At 46.1% G+C, this 18,315-nt stretch overlaps 2 protein-coding genes across 9 annotated transcripts in view; one reads left to right on the top strand and one right to left on the bottom strand.

Moving 5' to 3' along the window:
* KDM2B (lysine demethylase 2B) overlaps positions 1-5,655 on the bottom strand; it is a 94,913-nt gene extending 89,258 nt beyond the window's left edge. For 2 of the 8 annotated variants that reach the window (XM_072351521.1, XM_072351523.1), the window contains exons 1-3: positions 5,540-5,652; positions 4,655-4,799; positions 2,256-2,334 (exon numbers count right to left, since the gene is read on the bottom strand). In XM_072351521.1, the coding sequence (XP_072207622.1) occupies positions 2,256-2,334; positions 4,655-4,799; positions 5,540-5,590 (275 nt within the window). In that variant the 5' untranslated portion in view covers positions 5,591-5,652. Of the gene's footprint in view, positions 1-2,255; positions 2,335-3,527; positions 3,545-4,654; positions 4,800-4,921; positions 5,123-5,539 lie in introns of those variants that run through there. The other 6 variants (XM_072351526.1, XM_072351520.1, XM_072351524.1 and 3 more) reach the window with 6 other exon arrangements.
* Positions 5,656-8,899: 3,244 nt separating this feature from the next.
* Positions 8,900-17,881, top strand: LOC140259844 (calcium release-activated calcium channel protein 1). Its single transcript, XM_072351538.1, has 2 exons — positions 8,900-9,289; positions 17,311-17,881. The coding sequence occupies exons 1-2, from the start codon at positions 9,176-9,178 to the stop codon at positions 17,875-17,877; spliced, it is 681 nt and encodes a 226-aa protein (XP_072207639.1). The 5' UTR covers positions 8,900-9,175; the 3' UTR covers positions 17,878-17,881.
* Positions 17,882-18,315: the final 434 nt, after the last annotated feature.

The raw sequence follows: 18,315 nt of genomic DNA, 5'->3' as shown, positions 1-18,315 counted from the left end.
AGTCACCTTACACATATATGGTAGATTAGGTGATCCATAAATGATAAATATAGCCTACTGTAGACAGGAGACAGTATTGCTAGAAAGGGTCAAAAAATCATGACTTTCTCCAGATCCTGAAGAAGAATTGAAGTTTCCTGAACATCATTAGCAAATGACCCAAACCCAAAGGCAAACTGGGCCCATGTCACTCTACTGATGTAAGGCAGCATGCTACAACAATCATTGTTTCAAGTGGTAGGTGTCAGGATAAGGAAACTAAACGTTTAAAAATCAGTTAGGCAAGTGTCAGTACTATTTTGATCTCACTGGAATACAATGCACAGGGTCTTTCTACACCTGCACATCCACAAAAGGTGTATATTGCATGCCAGCCACCCTTGGTAATATGTGTAAGACGTGAAACAGTAAATAAAATTACACCACGTTATCTTACAGAGTGTCAAACAGGAAAGACTGCTCATGCATTTCATTTCTATTGTTTAAAATATACATACATCATGGCTCCAACCTTCTCTCACTCTAGCGGCATTTACACCCAACTATGTGAAATTCCTTTACAATATCATTCCAAACTAATAACTCATGCTCATTTTAGAAAAGAAAAAAAAATAAAAATAGACTCTGAAATATCCTCTAAGAGATGACTGATCTACAAATTCTAACATTTTAATCCTCCACAGCAGTCAACGATTCAGAAGAGAATGGAAATATAAAACCATTTCACCCAAGTGACTGTGAAATGGGTTTATATTTCCATTATGGTGAAATGGACAATCCCACTGATTCTATGCAGGATCCATTCAAAGCTCATGTATCAGGTAAATTCACTCCTACTTTTAATCAGCATACTAATTGATTGAGATACGGAAGTTGGTGATACGGATTTTCTGCTCAAAAGCATTCTTAAAGGAAGCTTCAGTATTTTTTACTCCTCTTTCTTCTTTGGTGGTGAATTCCATCTCCAGTATTACAATGATACCAGTAGTTGGCAGGAAACAGAAACACAGGTTAGACAAGCCTAGATGCTGAGAATATTTTAAGCTCATCATGGCAAAATTAAGTACTTATTCTCCTTCATCACTCATTCTTCTTCACCACTCAAAGCATTAGTACTCTAAGAAGACTAAGAAAAAGAATCCAAAAGAATCAGGAAAGCAACTCCAAAACTCCTACTGTGGATCAGTATTTATTCCTCTTCTACCTCCTTACAATCCCGTTCTGAAGTCAAAAGACTCATTATTTTAACTTCCAGAACTCCAAAAAGCCAATTGAAAATGAAGAGTGATGCCATGCTTGGTCTTGTTAGTCCTTCACATCCAACGCATGTATTAGAAGTACTATTTACTGAACAACCCTGATAATAATTACCTCAAAAAGGTAGCTTACTTTCAGTGGTGTTCCCTGATGACTGATACATGCTGTGTATACGCACACACAAGCATTTGAGCAAGGCCATTTTTGGACCACAGCAAAACAGACCTGTAATCTCACCTCTCTTTAGGTTAACAAAGCCAAGGTACCTTAGTATAATACACAATTTTTTAATAACTCATAGCATTAAACTGTGATATGTGCAGCTGAAGTTGAGTGAAGTAATAGTTCTCCTTGGTTCCACCCCTTCCAATCACTCAGGTACACTGCATGAACCTGAGCTCCCCTGGGTTGGCCCTGCCTTCCAACCAGGTGCTCCATCACTGCTTCAAGCTGTGACTTAGCATTTCTGCTACATACTCTCTTTGATGCTGTCACATTTATTAAAAAGGACTTGTAGAATTTGCTTCTTAAAACACCAAATCCTTATGGCTGGATATTAAGAAAATGCAAACTCAGAAAGGCTCTAGTAACACCACATCTTAAATATTTACAAAGAAGTGGCACTCTGAGGAGATAAAATTATCAAGGAAAAAGACAAGCAACATTAGACTTTCCACCTGTAATGCAGAAAATGATTGAGAAGTCAAAAACTGAAGGGCGGTTGTTCTGTCTTTGCAGCACTGATTGAAAGTAAGAACATTTGAATTTTATTTCTACATTTCTCACCAGCTTATTTTTGACTACACTAGATGCATTTAAGTTTTATAGAACCCAGTATCCTGTTTTTAAGTAGAAAAAAATCACTTTCTCAAGGGTGCTGACAGTCCAACTAACTACGATACCTTTTGAGATCATTAGAATAGCCATCATAAATAAGAGCAAAGCATAACGGTGGTTTTATAGAAGTGTTTCTTAATCAAGACTTGGTGGTAACTTACTTAATTCCCAGTCCATCCTTATTTCTGAAGATAAGTGGAACTCTGAGAGCTTCTCTTTGCACGTACTCAAAAGTAAAATCTGTTTGAACAAGGAATTAAAAAAAACAAAACCAAAATCAATTACAATGGCATCTGCACCTCCCATTGTGTTCCTTCAAAATGCAACCTGTTCTCCTCATCTCACCAATGAACTCTGCTATTACTCAGAGAAAGATATAAACAAAATGCATATATTTAAGTCCAAACCAGAAACCAAATGGCAGACAACACTCTCCCAGCCGCTCTCTCTTTTTTCTGTTCGTTGCTGTATGTAGAATAGAATCCAGTCACAAGGTCAGTTAAGACCTGGGCTGAAACATGCAGGTTGTAACAAAATAACAAATTAACAGTTAAAAGAGAATCCTAACCAAATTACTGCAAATCAGCAGAGTCCTTTTGGGGCAAATGAGTAATTCAAACTGAAGTTCTTACATTATACATTTCAAGCTATAGTTTTGTTTGTTGTTGTTGTTTTTTTCAACTAAAGTTTTCCTCTGAGCATCATTTGAGCACAGCACAAATCCCTGATGCTGTGAACACGTTTTGTTTCCATGAGGATTATTACTTTCAGCTGATGACATTCCCCTAATTAACTAGAAATCTAACTGCAGGAACTAATATGCAGAAACTGTGTACAGCTGTTGGCACTTAAGAAGGTGGTGAAAATGAATAGTTTTTGTGTGGAGGTCACAGAATGGCACCCCAACAAACAAAATTAAATGCAAGTTTGTTAACACTGACCAGCATCACCTTGTTGCTTCACCCTGAGGATTATACGGATTTAGGCTTTCCTGTGGATTTCTTTATGCGGTGGTCTGATACAATAGCAGTGATTCAGGGATTAGAAAGTTACAAGGCAGCAATTTGAGCGAGCAGTGCCTGCAGAACCCCACAGTTCTCTTGGAACTAGCATTCATGCACTGCTTTAAAGTGGAAAGTAGTGTTTGAATCTTTAGCAGTTAAGCATGATGCTGCCAAAGACACAAATCATTTAATGCATTATCTATTTCCCTCTCCTTTAACAAACTTTTCCTTGCCACATGCAGTTTCTAATTATGACAGGAATTGATGCAATATTCCTACCTCGAGTTGTCACATCAGAGCAGTCTAATTATAGCTATTTACAAAAACATTACAATTACAGACACATTACTTCCACTAGTCTGTGGATAATTAATACTCTAATTAAAAATTCCTATATTGGATAAACCCTCATTTCTAATAAGTATTCACCTTCTAACAGACCTGGCCTTAGTTCAATAAGCCACAGATATATTTTGAAGAACACTTTCATCCAAGACACAGCACACAAATATCAAGAGTAACAACAGTTGAAGAAGCAGAGACAGATTTACAGCTGAGCAAACAAGCAGTTATGATGCTTGTGAAGAAAACCTCCAACCCTCAGTCCTAGCAGGAAAGAGAAGTCAAAGGAGAGTTATCATCAGAAATAAAGACAAAGACGTGGGGAATAGAAGTAAGTATCACTCAACCAATCCCACGTGTTCATAAAACCTAACTTTTTTATTGTTACTAAACACTTTCATTGCTCTGCCTCAAATCAATGCAGTACCTGGATTTACAGGAAAAAACAAACCAATAGTAAAAAAATAAAAACAACAAACAGAAAGGCAGAGCCATTCTTCAGAATGCCCCCCACAAGCTTTTAAATCCCTTGTGGGACTGAACAAAGCAGACACAAACCACAACAAACTAACAAATGATGCCCATTTTTTTTCCAGGTTCCTCAGATAGGGGAATGCTACCCAGAGATGTTAGGGCTGCTCAGACAGGTGAAGGTCAGTGCAGGGCAACGGCAACCACCTGGAAAATTCATTAACATTTTTGAGCTAAAAAAGAGTAGGTGTTTGCATTTATTTCGGAGGAAGAAGGGGTCAGGGCTAAGCTTATCTCCTAAACAAACACCTTCCTAAATAAGATAGGTATTTAATTTCTCCACCACATTAACTTTTCTAAAAGGAGCTTAAATGCTCGTGCAAAACGAAGTCTGCGTGAGAAAAGGGAAGTTTCTTAACTAAATTAGCAGCCCCGCAGTTAGAGCCGTTTCGGGAGGACTGCAGCAAAACCCTTCCCTGGGCAAGGATGTTCAGACACAATCCTCAGGGGAGCAACTCGGTGACAGCCCCAGCATCGGGGCTGCGACTCTGCCCACGCGGGTCTCCGACACCGGGCGCACCGAGCCCTTCTAGTAACTCAACAGGAGCTGGGAACACAAAGAACTGAGCGAGTGGGGAAGCCCCGGCCCTGCGAGCGGTTCGTGGGTGCACCCGCAGCCAAAGCACCCGGCCCAGGGGGCGGCTCCCCGATGCCCGGACACGTGGAGGCGGCCGCGGCCGTACCTTTCCCGTCCATAGAGTGCACGAAATCCCCGCGGTACGTTTTGCTCTTTAATTTCTCCTCCAGATTGAAACTCCTGATGCTGACGATTTCCTCCACGTCCGAGAGGTCCTCGTGCTCATCGTACCTCCTCCTGCCAATGGGCCGCTGCAAGACACAAAGCACACGGGGCGGAAAAGTGGGGTCGGCAGGGAGGGTAATGCGATCAGTGGTACGGGCACGAAATTCGCCAAGTCTCCCCCAGCGCGAGCCCCAGCCGTGTACTGCACCTTTTCCATCTCCTGACAGCTCTAACAGGTGTTGAGATGCGAGAAAAGCCAAACAGGGGCGAGAACAAGCGTAGCCCCAAACGCCGGTTGTTGTTATTTTGCCGCACGTGAACACGGGACCACTCCGAGGGAAGGGGGAGGTGGGCGTAGAGGGTATCGTTTACCCTCGAGCACAGTGTTAAGGTTTCGGTATTTACATAATCCCGGGGTTTCCATAGCCACGCCGGAAGCCGCAATTTAAAAGCTGGGCGCATTATGTAACGCCGCGATGGATCCCCCCCAACCCCTTATCGCGGCCGGAGTCTGCGCGCTTCTACCGGAGCCCGAAGTTGGGGGAGGAAAGGGTTAATGGGGGGTCGGTGCGGCTGCCCCCGCCCCGCAGCAACGCCTGGAGGTGGTAGGGGGGGGGCGCAACACGCACCGGCCCGAACCGCTGCCACGGGGAGACATAATTCTGTACCCTCTCCCGTCCCCCTCGGCTAATTTCCCCCCCGCGGTGTCTGCGCTGCTCTGTGGCGAACTACGGCACTCTGCAGCCGGTCCCGCTCCCTGGGAGAACAATTAAGCAAAATCAATTAAAAGGCACAAATAGGAAAGAGACCGAAGGCAGCTACACACCAATCTTCTTCCAGAGTCCTTCTCCACCTTCATTTTTTCGGAGAGTTTCATCACTTAATTGTCAACGGTTCCTGTCCTGCATGTTTGGCCCGAACAGGGAGGAGGGAACACAAAAGGCAGCTGCTAAAAGTCTCGCTAGAGTTGGGCAAGTTTGCACCAGCACTTCTTTTTGGGGGGAGGGAAGGGGAGGGGCGGCGATACGCTGTGCCAGGTCTCAGGGAACCGCGGCCGGGTGGCAGTGCACAGAGCCGAGGGGAGGGCAGCGAGTGGGGCTTGAAACCCTGCGCTGGGGAAAAGGAGTTCCTCGGCTGGGGGCTGAAGAAGTCCTGCACACAGCATCTAGTTTCCCCTCGTGTACCTCATCGATCCCATTCTAAGCACTGTATCAATGTAGTCAATATTATGACAAAAGACACAAAAATTCATCTTTGCAGGCCTTGTCGCTCATCTCTTTGGAAAGGCCCACATAGTAACAACCCAGGGCACACGGATAAAGGCAGGACTCGTATCCTGAAAAGGGCTCTAACGGTGGGTTTAAGGCAGCGAGCTCCTCTTTCTGCATCTGCCAACAACTGTTTGCAGAATCTTGAGAAATCATGTAATCTTTCTCTAACATCGCCCTGCTTGCAGATGATTGAACTTTATTATCATACAGAAGGGTTGTATGGGTTATATATTGAAGTGTGGGTTGCAGATGTCTGCTATAAGGAGTGCATTATTAATCCATAATCCTGAAAAGATGTATGGATACGCTGACCTTTCAGCCAAGATTACTCAATCTTAAAATTAAGTGCATGTGTACATCTGTAGGATTGAGGGCAGAAGACTTGTTTGATATAAATGGATGTTACTGGAGGCTCATCAGACAAAAAAAACACATCATCCATCCAGTGTACAGAAGTCCACCAGCAAAAACAGAACGTAGACATAAAAGAAAATCAAGCCATTTTTCTCAATCCTTTTTTGGGGGACATGGACTATCTGAGCCTCTCAGTGCACCAAGCAAACCCACCAAGGGCTGAGCTAATCACACACACCTGGAAACACTCGAGCACATGACTGAAATATGGAAGTATGCTTCAGAAATATCAGTATTAATCTATAAACCTCCTAACATAGAAAACATGTTTGTAACCTTGTTTTAAGACAGACACGATCCCAGTGAAGCTACAATTCATTTTCCCTTTGAAATACTACTGCAATAATTGTGTGTATTAATACCAAAACACAAAGTCACAAACTTAAAAGAACCGAGGAAAAAAAGAGGGTGGTAGGATGTATAGGATCACATCTACAGCTGCAGTGGATAGGATGAAGCCATTTAGAGCAGTATCAAGGCCATGTGCTGCAGGATGCAGGTTAACTGCTGGCAGCTGGGCTGGGGGCTCAGTTCCCCCCAGGGCCACGTTGTGGTTTCTTACCAGGGGTTCCATACCATATAAATATATATATAAACATATAAAAACATACCATATAAACATATAAATAGTGTCAGATGGTGCTCTGAGCACCTATTCTTACCAGTTCTCCTACAGAAAATATATCCAGATTCAATTTTAGCAGAAAAATGTCATGAGTATCTGTATGACAACATATGGATTTCTGAGGACTCTCTGAGAAGAAACTCGGGACTTCTGCTGCTCCCTCTGACTGCTTTCATGCAAAAAAGATCCAGAGAACGGGCAAAGATTACCTGTACTTAGGGGCAATAGCAGCCTGCTGCTGAAGGACCCAAGTCCCTTTCTCATGCTTATATATCCCACGTTAAAGCTAGTGTTTGTGTACCCACAGGAAAGCTTACTCGCTTCAGCGACCTGTTTCAACACAAAATTAACCCAATATGAAAAAACCCTCTATATTTTTGTTAAGTCTGTTCTCTTGCTCTGTAGAGACAGGGGTGTAGTTTCCAGGATGGACGGGCGAATGAGGTGAGCTGAAGGAAGAGAGCAGCACTACACCCTTTTGGCGGCCTTCTGCTATTGCACTCACCAGAGGTATCAACAAAGCCCGGCTTTGAACTCCCGCAGGATTTCAGAACTCCCTGAAGCATTTCTAAGTTAATTAAGCCCGAGTGACTCATCGTTTCAGCTAACTCTATAGAGAACAGAGGTGTGTGTCGTGGTGAGTAATTAGGGTTGGAAATAAAAGAATTATCCCGTGTAGTTTGTATCTCAGAATGGAGGTGTAAAATGGGACATAAAGGAAGAAAATGGATACGCTGTTTCAGTTGTAAATGGAAGAGGTGTTGATTTTTGTTGTTGTTGTTCATTTTAGGATTTAAAGCACGTAAAACGGAGTAATACTTTATAATACTGTTGTATGCTGCCTTTCACACACCTCCAATGGAGTGTTACTGTCACCCTTGGAAGAGAAAGAAGTAGCAGACAGCATCCGGGGATGCTTTTCTTATGGAAACTCTGAGTCAAACTGCTTTCCTCAGAGGTCTCTCAATGGTCCTGCAGACAAACGTTTAACCAGCAGATATTTTTGATGCTAGAAAGACTCTGGTTATGTCCTGAGAGAAGAATGAGATTGAATCTATGACCAGGTCGTTTCAGTCACTACCTACAGGCTTCAAATTGTCCGGATTTTTCCCTGTGGCTGTGTCAGCTGCTGTTGGGTGGTGTAAATGGAGAGAAAAGCACTGTGATCTATGTGCACACGTTCTGTCATCACCTATATATATATGCGTATATATAGAGAGAACAATCTTGCAAATAGGTGAAAGGTGTTAAGAGGACCAAAGCAAACATACTCTAGGTGTGTCGCAGTTATTACTTTGAGGTGGAACACTTCAGTGCCACAGAAAATTCAGCTTGTGCATACCTGCAGGCAGGGTCCTTGCTCGGTCTTTCTATGGTGAGAATCATCCATCTCCTTACTGGAACTCTTTAGCAGTGGATTTAAGCCTCACCTTTTCAACAGTGGCCCTTGGAGCTGTGCCACCCCCTTACTGCCTGCTCTGTGCCTCGCTTTTCCCTCTGTAAAACACAGGGAAATAGGCGTTGGCGATTGCAGAATTTACAAGCATTGTCACGGCTCTGTGGTGATGTTCTGCTAACGGCCGGCTGTTATCAGCCGCTCGCTGATAAAGTTTGCACAAACGCCGATCTAACACTGAGGGCCTGGGGTGGGGGTTAGCTCTGAAGTGAAGCGGAGATCTCCGGGGAGCTGGGCTGAGGGGGGGCTCAGCAGCAGCGCTCTGAGGGAAGGCAGCGAGAGGCGCGGGTGGCGGCTGCCCCGTCCCTTTTCTCTGTCCTGAGAGCGAGTGCGGGGGCAGTTCCCCACAAAGGTGCGAAAAGTTACCTCAGCAAACACAGATCCCTGTCAGCACAACGCGCCTGACGGACTCAGACGCGCACCGCGCTCCGCTCAGCGCCGTCGGCCCGCGGCAGCGCTTCACCTCAGCGCGGGAGGCGGGAAACGGCACCGCCTCAGGGGGCAGAGCGGGGCGAGGCGGGGCGGGCGGCGGCGCGCAGACTCGGAGCGGCGGGCGGCAGGCGCGGCCCCAGCACCGGCACAGCGCCGGGCGCCATGGGGTGTTAGCCGCGCAGCTCGTGCCCTCGCTCTGCCGCCGGAAGGAGCCGCTGCCTCCGCCGCGTGCCGCCAGCTCCGCTTCTCCGCCGCCCGGAGCCCATGAGCCTGAACGAGCACTCGATGCAGGCGCTGTCCTGGCGGAAGCTCTACCTGAGCCGCGCCAAGCTGAAGGCTTCCAGCCGTACCTCCGCGCTGCTCTCCGGCTTCGCCATGGTGAGCGCCCGCCGGGTGAGGGCCGCTGGCTGCGGGCGGGCGGGCGGAGCGGCGCTTCCCTTTTCGGCGTTGCAGCCTTTCCCGCCGCGCTGAGGGAGCGCCGTGTGGGGCCGCGCGGGGCCGGGGCGGCTGTGGCGGCTGTGGCGGACGGGATTTAGCTCTGAGCGCGGGTCAGCTCCCGCCTCGCGGCCGTGTGGCGCCGCCGTGTTCCCTCACGGCACGGGGAGAGCGGGGTACGATGATTGATTGATTGATTTGAAGGTAAATAAAGGAGGAAAATCCTACCGGGTTTCACTGGGGCGTTTAGAGATCAATGTGAACTGAGCTAGTGAGAAACTCCTGGGGCTGTATCGTTCTGAGGGGTCGTGCGCGCTTCGTGCTGCTTTTTTTTTTTTTTTTTTTTTTCCTTTTTTTGGTCGCTTTGGTTCCAGTGTCCGTCGGTCGCTCCTCGTTCCTTGAGGTGGAAGCTCCGCGCGGTCAGAAGCGGCCCTCGCCCACCCCGGGGCGCCGTCTGCAGCGGGAGCCGCTCCGCTCCGCGCCGCTGTTGGAGCAGAGGATGCTGTTTCAGAGCGCGGCGGCGAAGCTCCGTCGCTCTGACGGTCAAATAAATGTCACTGCCCTCCTCTGGAGGCTAAAAACAGCCCGCGGGCACTGAGTGACAGGGCGCTGTGCCGGCCGGGGGGCGGTGAGCGGGGGCTGCTGCAGGTGGTGGCGTTCGCAGAATTCCGTAGAATCGTTTTAGTTGCAAGAGACCCCAAAGCCATCTGTGCCCACTGCCTGCAGTGCTCAGGGACACACACAGCTCCATCAGTGCTCACAGCCCCGTCCCCTGACCGTGGCTGTCTGCAGGGATGGGGCACCTCCACCTCTCTGTGCACCCTGAGCAGTGCTTCACTGCCCCCGGTGTAAAAACTTCTTCCTTATCCGATCTAAATCTCCCCTCTTTTAGTTTGAAACCATTTCTCCTTGTTCTTTCACAACAAACGCCACTAAGGACTCCGTCCCTTCTTTCTTATAACCCTGTTAGACACTGACAGGCTGCTCTCAGCTTTCCCCAGCCCGCACAGCCCCAGCTCTCATGCTGTGCTCACAGGGAAGCACAGGCTTCAAGCTTAGCAGAGCCCCTCACTGCCCACAGCGTTACATGTGAACGTTGGTCGCATTTATTTTTCTGGAAGTTATCCCTTCAAAAAAAAGTTGTCGTTTTGTTTTCGTTGATTCGAGTCATGCTGGAAATCAGCTTGTAACCGCATTGGTATGTTACAGTCAGCTGCTGGGACTTCCTCATCGGGTTCCAGAAGAGCTGATTTAATGTTGGAATGTTTTGGGATTTATTTAAAATGACTTTGCTGACGTGCTCCAGGATTGCTTTCTGCACCACCAGCAGGGCCTGCTTTGTGCTGTCACGCCTCCACATTGTTCCCAGAGTTCGGTGGATTCCTCAGCACCTGGTGTCTGAACAATGGGCTGCTGTGGTGCAACCTGGTCCTGGATCTAAAACTTATTGCAGCAATTAAGAGTCATTGTTCCTCCCTTTTCCTTATCAACGCAAGGAAGAAAGAGCCTGAAAGACACATCCAGGACTTCCCAGCACATTGCTGGGAATTGCCGGCGGTGCAGTGTGCTTTGTTCCTGCCTGCTCCGTTGATCCATGATCTTCTATTAAACAGTGTTTGCATCCTTTAGTACCAGCTAAGTGTATTCCCACTAAACTGGTTCTTCATTGTTGAACTAATCTTGCATCTAACTGCAGCCATTTTGCAGAGGTTTTTCCCTCAAGATTAGCGAAGCATGCCCCAGTTAAATGATCCATGCCAGAGTTGCAATTGCAGAGAGCAACAACGTGCAAAGCATGAAATGCTCAGCCAGGTTTCAAGCTCACAAGCGTTACATTTCCACAGAGGACTGTTTAATAAAAGCCTGCTTTACAATTAGTGTTGGTTCTGAGCCTACACACCAGGATGTTACGCTTGGTGTTCACTTTGAGGAAGTAATGCGGGCTCTGGTGGCCGGAGAGTGATGTTACTGATGTTAGTGATGCTCCTCAGTGTTTCCTTTGCGGGTTTCCATGGGTGCTGTTGTCCAGTCCTACGTGGTGCCTCGATGCTGACCATCTCTGCTGGAAGTACTTTGCAGAGGGGATCCAAAAATCACGGGGAAGCTGTTAAATCCCAACAACTATCAAAGTGGAGAAGTCAGATTCCCTCCCCCCCATCTGCCCCTAATTAACAGCTCTATGAAAAAAACCAAACCTAAATTAGAGATCTAAATTACACAGACTTGGTGGTTGACTTAATTATATTTAGAATTTGGAGATGTTACTTACCAGAGAGTGCACTTGTAAATGCCTCTAATGATTCAAACTGCGCAGACTCTGGCAAATAGTGACATACAAGCTTGAAATTCCGGGTATTGTCAAAGAACTGCTTGCTGTTGCCTTTGAAAGAGCTGATACAGAAGGCAGCTTCTTTTCTAGGAGTTGTGCTGCACTGACACGTTGCTTCAATATCAGCTATTACTATGGAAATGTTGAGAAGTAGGATCCAGCCCTGCTGCTGCCAGTGCTGGGCAGGTACTGGAGGCAGCGCAGTCCTTGTCCACAGCGATCCCTCGTTAGAAGCTGTTCTAGCTGTAGTTTACCACACTTCTGGAAGAATAATACAGCAGCTGCATTTTGTAGTCTCCAGTAAAGCCTTACAGCCAGGTTTTGCAGCTCCTGCCACCACCTTTTATATCACTATTGCAGTTGGAGGTTTTGACTGCAGTTGGAAGGATCTGCTCTGTCCTCTTTGCTCACTGTTGTGAAAGCAGTGTTTTGTTGCTCCTTTGAGCATCCCTGTCTGGAGGTTATAGATGAGCGAGGCAGGCAGCAAGGAGCACTTAGGGCTCTCCCTGCTCTCTAGCAGCAGCTGCCTATGGCTGCTGTCATTTGGAGAGTGTAAAGGTGATATGAAGCTGTTGTTTCTTCCCGCTGTGCATTCTAATGTGACCTCGTACTTAAAAACACGATTTATTGTAAGTAGTGCCATGTCGAATCACTGCCTTCTCAAGGAGCATTTACTCTGATTATGTGGGTATTGGATTTTCATGTTTATTAACCAAGCTAAATCATGCATTCCTGTTCCAGTGGTGTCTTTAGCAAATATTAACATTCTCCATTCTAAACACATAACAAGCCCCAGAGTCACAATTCTAGTCTAGTACGTAAGTGATGCTTACCTTTAGTGTTTAAAAAAGAAAAAGCAGTAGCATCGTTTGGCTTGTGTTTTTTCATTTCCTGTGGCTATTTCTGGCTCATACACTGTCTTTGTATGAGTTGTTTATAACTTGTAATGAATGGTGTGAGAGCTGCAGAGCCTGCCTTTGTGCCTCTGGGAGTGTGCAGCGCTGTCAGGCAAGGAGGCAGCTCAGGAGCTGAGGGCAGCTGCAGTAGCACAACAGTCTTCAATCCCACCTTGCCCGTCTCATTCCCAGCTTCCCCTGAGGCCCCACAGGTAGATAAACCGTGATCTGTTACTGAAATAACTTTGTGGTCAGAGCCTCTGGTCTGCCAGTGTGAAACTTGTAGCTCTGTTATGTTTCTCCAGGTCAGATTTGCCTCCGTTGTGGATGGGCCCAGACAATATTCAACCACAAAGCTTTCTTACAAAACATTCTTCACATACTGCTCTGTATAAAAATTGCCTTTTTCTCTTCATCAGTTTCTTACCGAGGGCTGGCAGCCAAGGACAGGAGGTGAGGGCAGCCTTGCAAGGATGTAGCCTGTGATTAAGCCTATGATTAAGTGGGAGAGCTCTCAGAAGCTGTTTGCTGCTGTTGCTATTGCCCATAACAACAAAGTGGTTATCTTCTTTCCAGTGCAGAGTCTCAAGTGTCAGTGTGACCTGCTGCACGGGTGGCTCTCAGTTCACTTCTCCCTTTTGTTTTCCTTCTAATCGTTGCCTCTCGTGTCTCATTTTCCTAGAATACTTCTAATTTGAGGGAACCTGATTGTTAAACAGGATCTGAAACTTGTCTCATAGCTTATAAAACTGGGAATTAGTGCTGAAATTTGAAGCAAGGCTTTAATTTCTGTCCTCCCCTGTGGTAAAATGAGTAACCAGCAAGCCAGGGCAGTAACTTATCCTGTGTTTATGAAGCCATACGAGTTTCATTTGCAGCGACCAGTTCTCTATAGAAAACAGCGTTGTTGCTGATGAGAATTGCTTTAGCAGTGTAGCACGGCTTGCTTCTTGTTACACAGCAGCATTGGTGTTTATCAGTCACCGTGTCAGCTCTCTTCTATGGACAGAAACTTCAGGAGTGCTCAGCATTTTTCTTTTCTTTTTGAAGTGTAATGAGACCCAGAAATACCGCACACAAGCAAGTGAAATGAGCTTGTTTCAGGACACTGAACTGCAAATAGAACTGAAATTTCAGCAGCTTCTTCTAGAGAATAAGCTGTTTGATTTCCTGCAGTATGGTATTATTCAGGCTCCCATAATTGGAATCCAGGATTGTTGAAAGCTTTAACATGACGTGCCCAAACCCAGTCATCTCTTGAAAGCCTGAGTGCTGCCCTTCCGTAGTTTTATGCAAACTCCAGTCCTGAGATCCTGAACTCACGAGTGTCCTTTAGTTCTGTTAGGAAGCTGTTTCAGACTTACAGCTTTGTTAAGGGCTGCAGTAAATCTGTCGATCATATCTGTAGGATGACCTGAAGTTAAAGTTAGCTCGTCTCTGAGCTGGGGATTAGAGCAGATGACCTCTGAGGTGTCTCCTAGCCCACGTTACACCATGGTTATGCAGCAAGGCAAGGTGCTTGCAGTGGCCCTGCCAGCTGTGCAGTACAAGTCAGGTGGCAAGTGTTCAAAGAAACTTTAACAGTGGTGAAGGTAAAGATGCTAAAGCAGGTTGTACTGGATACCATGGAGACATCGGTGCCCTGAGAGTTGCATGTTTCGAGTCAGCATAGAAAACTAGTAGAGGTCACAGAGAAAAAAGTCCTGCGTGGAACATCAGCATCTACATTTCAGACTGTGCTCTGTGTGGGATTGGATCCTAGCAAACATGCTCACCAGGGCGCTGGAATTGCAAGCATGACCTTACAGGAGCAGTTCTCATCTATTTTGAAGTTGCAGAAGGAGCAGAGGAGGCAGGAACTTCTCGTGTTTTGCATCACTGTTTGAAAGCAGATGCAGGACCTCATGATGAAAAATGGAGGTTTTTGTTTTAGGTGCCTGGCCTGTGCTGTTTACTTTCTTTAGAATGGAAGCTTGCAACTGAGAAGTGTTGGCAGTTTTTCTGCTAGTTTCCAGAGAAAGGTTCCCAAAGCAACTTCCCTCGTTGTTTGTGGAGACAGAAAACATGAACTGATTTCTCACTTACAGGTCAAGCAGGAGTTACTCTGCCAGGCACAAGCACAAGGCAGCTTTGCTGTGCCCCCTGTGGAGGCTTTCTATCAACTTCAGTAGGCTTTGAAATCCTTTGGGCATTCTGCATCCTACAGCCTCCATTTGAAGGGATTTCTGAAGTATCCATTGATGCTGAATGAATGCCAAACAGAAGTGCTTTCTTGCCTTCCCTTCTCCTTTCAGGGTGTTTCTAACACTGGTGTCACAGCTGCAATGGAGTGTGTTTCCCTTTTGCTTAAGGGTGTCTCTGTCCAACTAATTGCTTCAGCATCGTTTTTTTCCTTTCCGGTCTGTGAACACATGAAAAACTCTGATGTCTTTGTTTCTTAGGCACATTGCATTTGCTCAACAAGGAAAGTTTAAGAAAAAACACCCGTTCTCCTTTCTGGAGAGCCTGTAGTCTGCAAAGAGCTGTCAGTGTTGGTGAGCAGCACGGGACGTGTGTCTCAATCTACCCTGAATGTTCAAAGTGTGCAGCTTTTCCACTGGCCCCTCGGAGGGCTGAATCTATGAAGCTGTGATCTCTTCACTGTCAGGAGAAATATTTTTCCAGCTGCTGTAGTTTTTCAAGTGGGCAGATGGCTTCTGCTTTGTTTGCCCGTTCTCAAACTGGGAATACTGGGCAGTGTGCGGTGGTGCCTGCCTGGCAGCCAGATTACTGCGCTGCCTTTCAGCTGGTGTTGTTGCTGCCTGTGATTATTCTAACAGAGATGATATGCTTGCAATCGCAGTTGCTAGTTGCACAGTATGGTTTGAGCTGAAGGAAGTTACGCCCTTCCTGCTTATGAGCAAATCTGAGTGTGCTTCAGAAAGCACTCTGAAAAGCGATGTGGGGCCTGCCAGTGCAGCAGGCGTCCTGTGCAAAGCCACTCTGCCTTAATGCATCTGTCAGCCACAGACACCAAAGCCTTGCCTGTGTCTCTCAAACTCAGCTTTCACCTGTTCTGTCATGGTGTCGTGGTTGTAGGGACTCACACAGAGATGTCCAGCAGTGATAAAATACAGCCTTTTTCCTTAGGAGATGCCTGGTCTGGACCTCTGCTTTTTGGAGATCAGATGTCCCTATGATGCTCTGCACACAGCTATCTGAATATGTGAATGCTGCTTGAATTACTCTGGTTTTGTGTAAGGTGCTCTTTTGGTTGTGTTTAAGTAAAGCCAAATCGTTACTGGGTGCTTCTAGATTACGTGTAATTACTTGAGATTTCCTTCAGCTCAGCCTGGTTGTTCTGTGAAAAACACAGCACAGGAAGCCCAGCATCCCACGAGTGCATGAGAGCTTACAGAGCAATCCCTGCTGAAGAGAGACCTGACGACCATATGTTTATCCTCTCAACTGTGAAGTTTTTCCCAGCTGAGAAGTGGTTATTTGTATGTATTACTGTAACTTCTGGTGGAGTTTCTTTAGCACTTGGATGCTGCTCACTAGCTTGGCTGGTCGGTTGGGCTTATAATGATAAGAGGTTTCAATCAAGGAATTAAAATATTGGCAAATGGCCTTGAGTGCCTGTTGAAACGTGTGTAAGAGCCTTTGGTTGGCTTAAAGTTTGGTGCAGGCAGTTCAGAGTTGGGGTGCCCAGCACGTGCTGGCTCTGTGTGTGTGGAGGTGGGATCCCAGGCTTGGTGCAGTTTTGTAGTGAGATTTGAATACTCACTGTTTGTGCATCTGTCTATGAACATTTTGCCATGAGAGTTTTTGATGGAAATTAAGGTGTCTGAGATGCGTGCTGTGGTCCGAGCACCAGTCAGGCCATCTGTGTGGTGCAGCAATGGGCTTAACCTGTGCTGATGAGACACGGGAGAGATGCTTTCCCAGTGATGTGGCTATAGGTGCAGCTTCCAGAGGTTGGTGCTGGCTGGGTTTTCTCATGAGGCTTTATTCCTCGAACAGGAGGATTTGTGCTGTAAACACCACATTATTATTCTTTCAAACAGGAGTAACTGCTGTGCTTTCTGGATCTGAGATCTTAGCATGCTGAATTGAATAATTCCTTCTTGAATTGGTTGGTTGGTGGGAAGGTGATCTTCCTAATGAAGGGCTCTTCAGAACACACACACAGGAGATGAAAGGAGTAGCAGGGTTTGAAGGCAGTCTGCAGCCTTCACAGGCAGTCATGTTACTGATACCTACTTCAAATGACTTTGTACGGCATTCATTCTACATATGTATGAGACACAAAACATTTCTTAACACTCAGCAATACCTGTAATCTCTATAGTAAGAGATCAAAAGCTGCCACTTGAGTAGTATGGGAAAGAAGAACTCTTTCACCTTGTGATCAGCATACTTGGACTCTTAAAATCCAGCTTTTCCATGGGATGACTGGGGGTAGCTCGGTGGCTGTGCTGTTTGTAGCTTTTGTGCGTGCTGATGGTTGGCTTCAAGCTGAGCAGTAAATAAGAAGGGGTGGCCTTGTGTGATAGCTGCCACCTAAGACTGAAGTGCGGTGCAGCCGATTACTTTGTTTGGATCAGGAATCAAATAAGTATTTGTATTGTCTCAGCATGGTCAGAATTAGAATGTCATGCTTAATTATCCTGCAATTAAAATCATTTAAAATCAGAATCGGTAGTCGAGCAGTATGTAACAGAGCTAATTATATCTCCTTTTTTCCCCTTTCCTTTCAGGTGGCCATGGTAGAAGTTCAGCTCGATGCAGAACACGACTACCCGCGAGGTCTCTTGATAGCCTTCAGTGCCTGTACTACAGTCCTTGTTGCAGTTCACCTTTTTGCACTCATGATAAGTACCTGCATCCTTCCAAATATAGAGGCCGTTAGCAACGTGCATAATCTCAACTCTGTAAAGGAATCTCCTCATGAGCGTATGCATCGGCACATTGAGCTTGCCTGGGCATTTTCTACTGTCATTGGGACTTTGCTCTTTCTTGCAGAGGTGGTGTTGCTGTGTTGGGTGAAGTTTCTTCCCCTGAAGAAGAACCCCCTTGACCCAGCTCAGAACAGCAATTCTAGCATCACATCAGGACAGGCAGCAGCCATTGCATCGACTTCTATCATGGTTCCCTTTGGACTGATTTTCATTGTCTTTGCAGTCCACTTCTACAGGTCTCTGGTGAGCCATAAAACAGACAGGCAGTTTCAAGAACTGAATGAACTTGCTGAATTTGCACGGCTCCAGGATCAGCTGGATCACAGAGGTGATGCCATCTCCCCAGCTGTTACCCATTTTGCATAAACCTGTACTTAAAGAAAATAAACCCACCGTTCTGCTCCTGCCTTATGTTGACTCCCCCATGCATGAATGTTCAAACTGTTGATTTTTCTTTTCAGTAGAAGTTTATAAATGTTTGGGAAAAAGAAACCAAACAGTTCTCACCATAACATGGCTAGCTGAGGCCAGAAGGAATGGATGGCTGGGTATGCGTGCGCCGCACACCCTTCCCTTTTGTGAGCACTCTCATTTGCTGCTTCTTACCACTGAATGGTGGCTACACAAGTGCAAGGAGAGTAATGCTGTACATTTGGGTGTTAGGAATGGACAGAGAAGCTTTTCTTCTTTATATAATGTTGGCATTTACTAGAAGATGTTGCTTGTCCAGTACATGTCGCATGGCATCATACAAATTACTTGGGATATGCAGCAATTAGCTCTTGGTTCCGGTGCTAGCACTGT

Source organism: Excalfactoria chinensis, chromosome 16, assembly GCF_039878825.1.
Source record: "Excalfactoria chinensis isolate bCotChi1 chromosome 16, bCotChi1.hap2, whole genome shotgun sequence".
NCBI classification, from domain to species: Eukaryota; Metazoa; Chordata; class Aves; order Galliformes; family Phasianidae; genus Excalfactoria; species Excalfactoria chinensis.
The sequence above is the reverse complement of the archived record's forward strand: the minus strand, read 5'-3'. Positions and strand labels throughout refer to the sequence as shown.

What these genes read in the sequence shown, in the direction of transcription:
- LOC140259844 (XM_072351538.1), top strand. Translation starts at nt 9,176, where the DNA reads ATGAGCCTGAACGAGCACTCGATGCAGGCGCTGTCCTGGCGGAAGCTC. An exon ending in TGCTCTCCGGCTTCGCCATG is followed by an intron (nt 9,290 to 17,310) that starts GTGAGCGCCCGC and finishes CTTTCCTTTCAG; the next exon opens with GTGGCCATGGTAGAAGTTCA.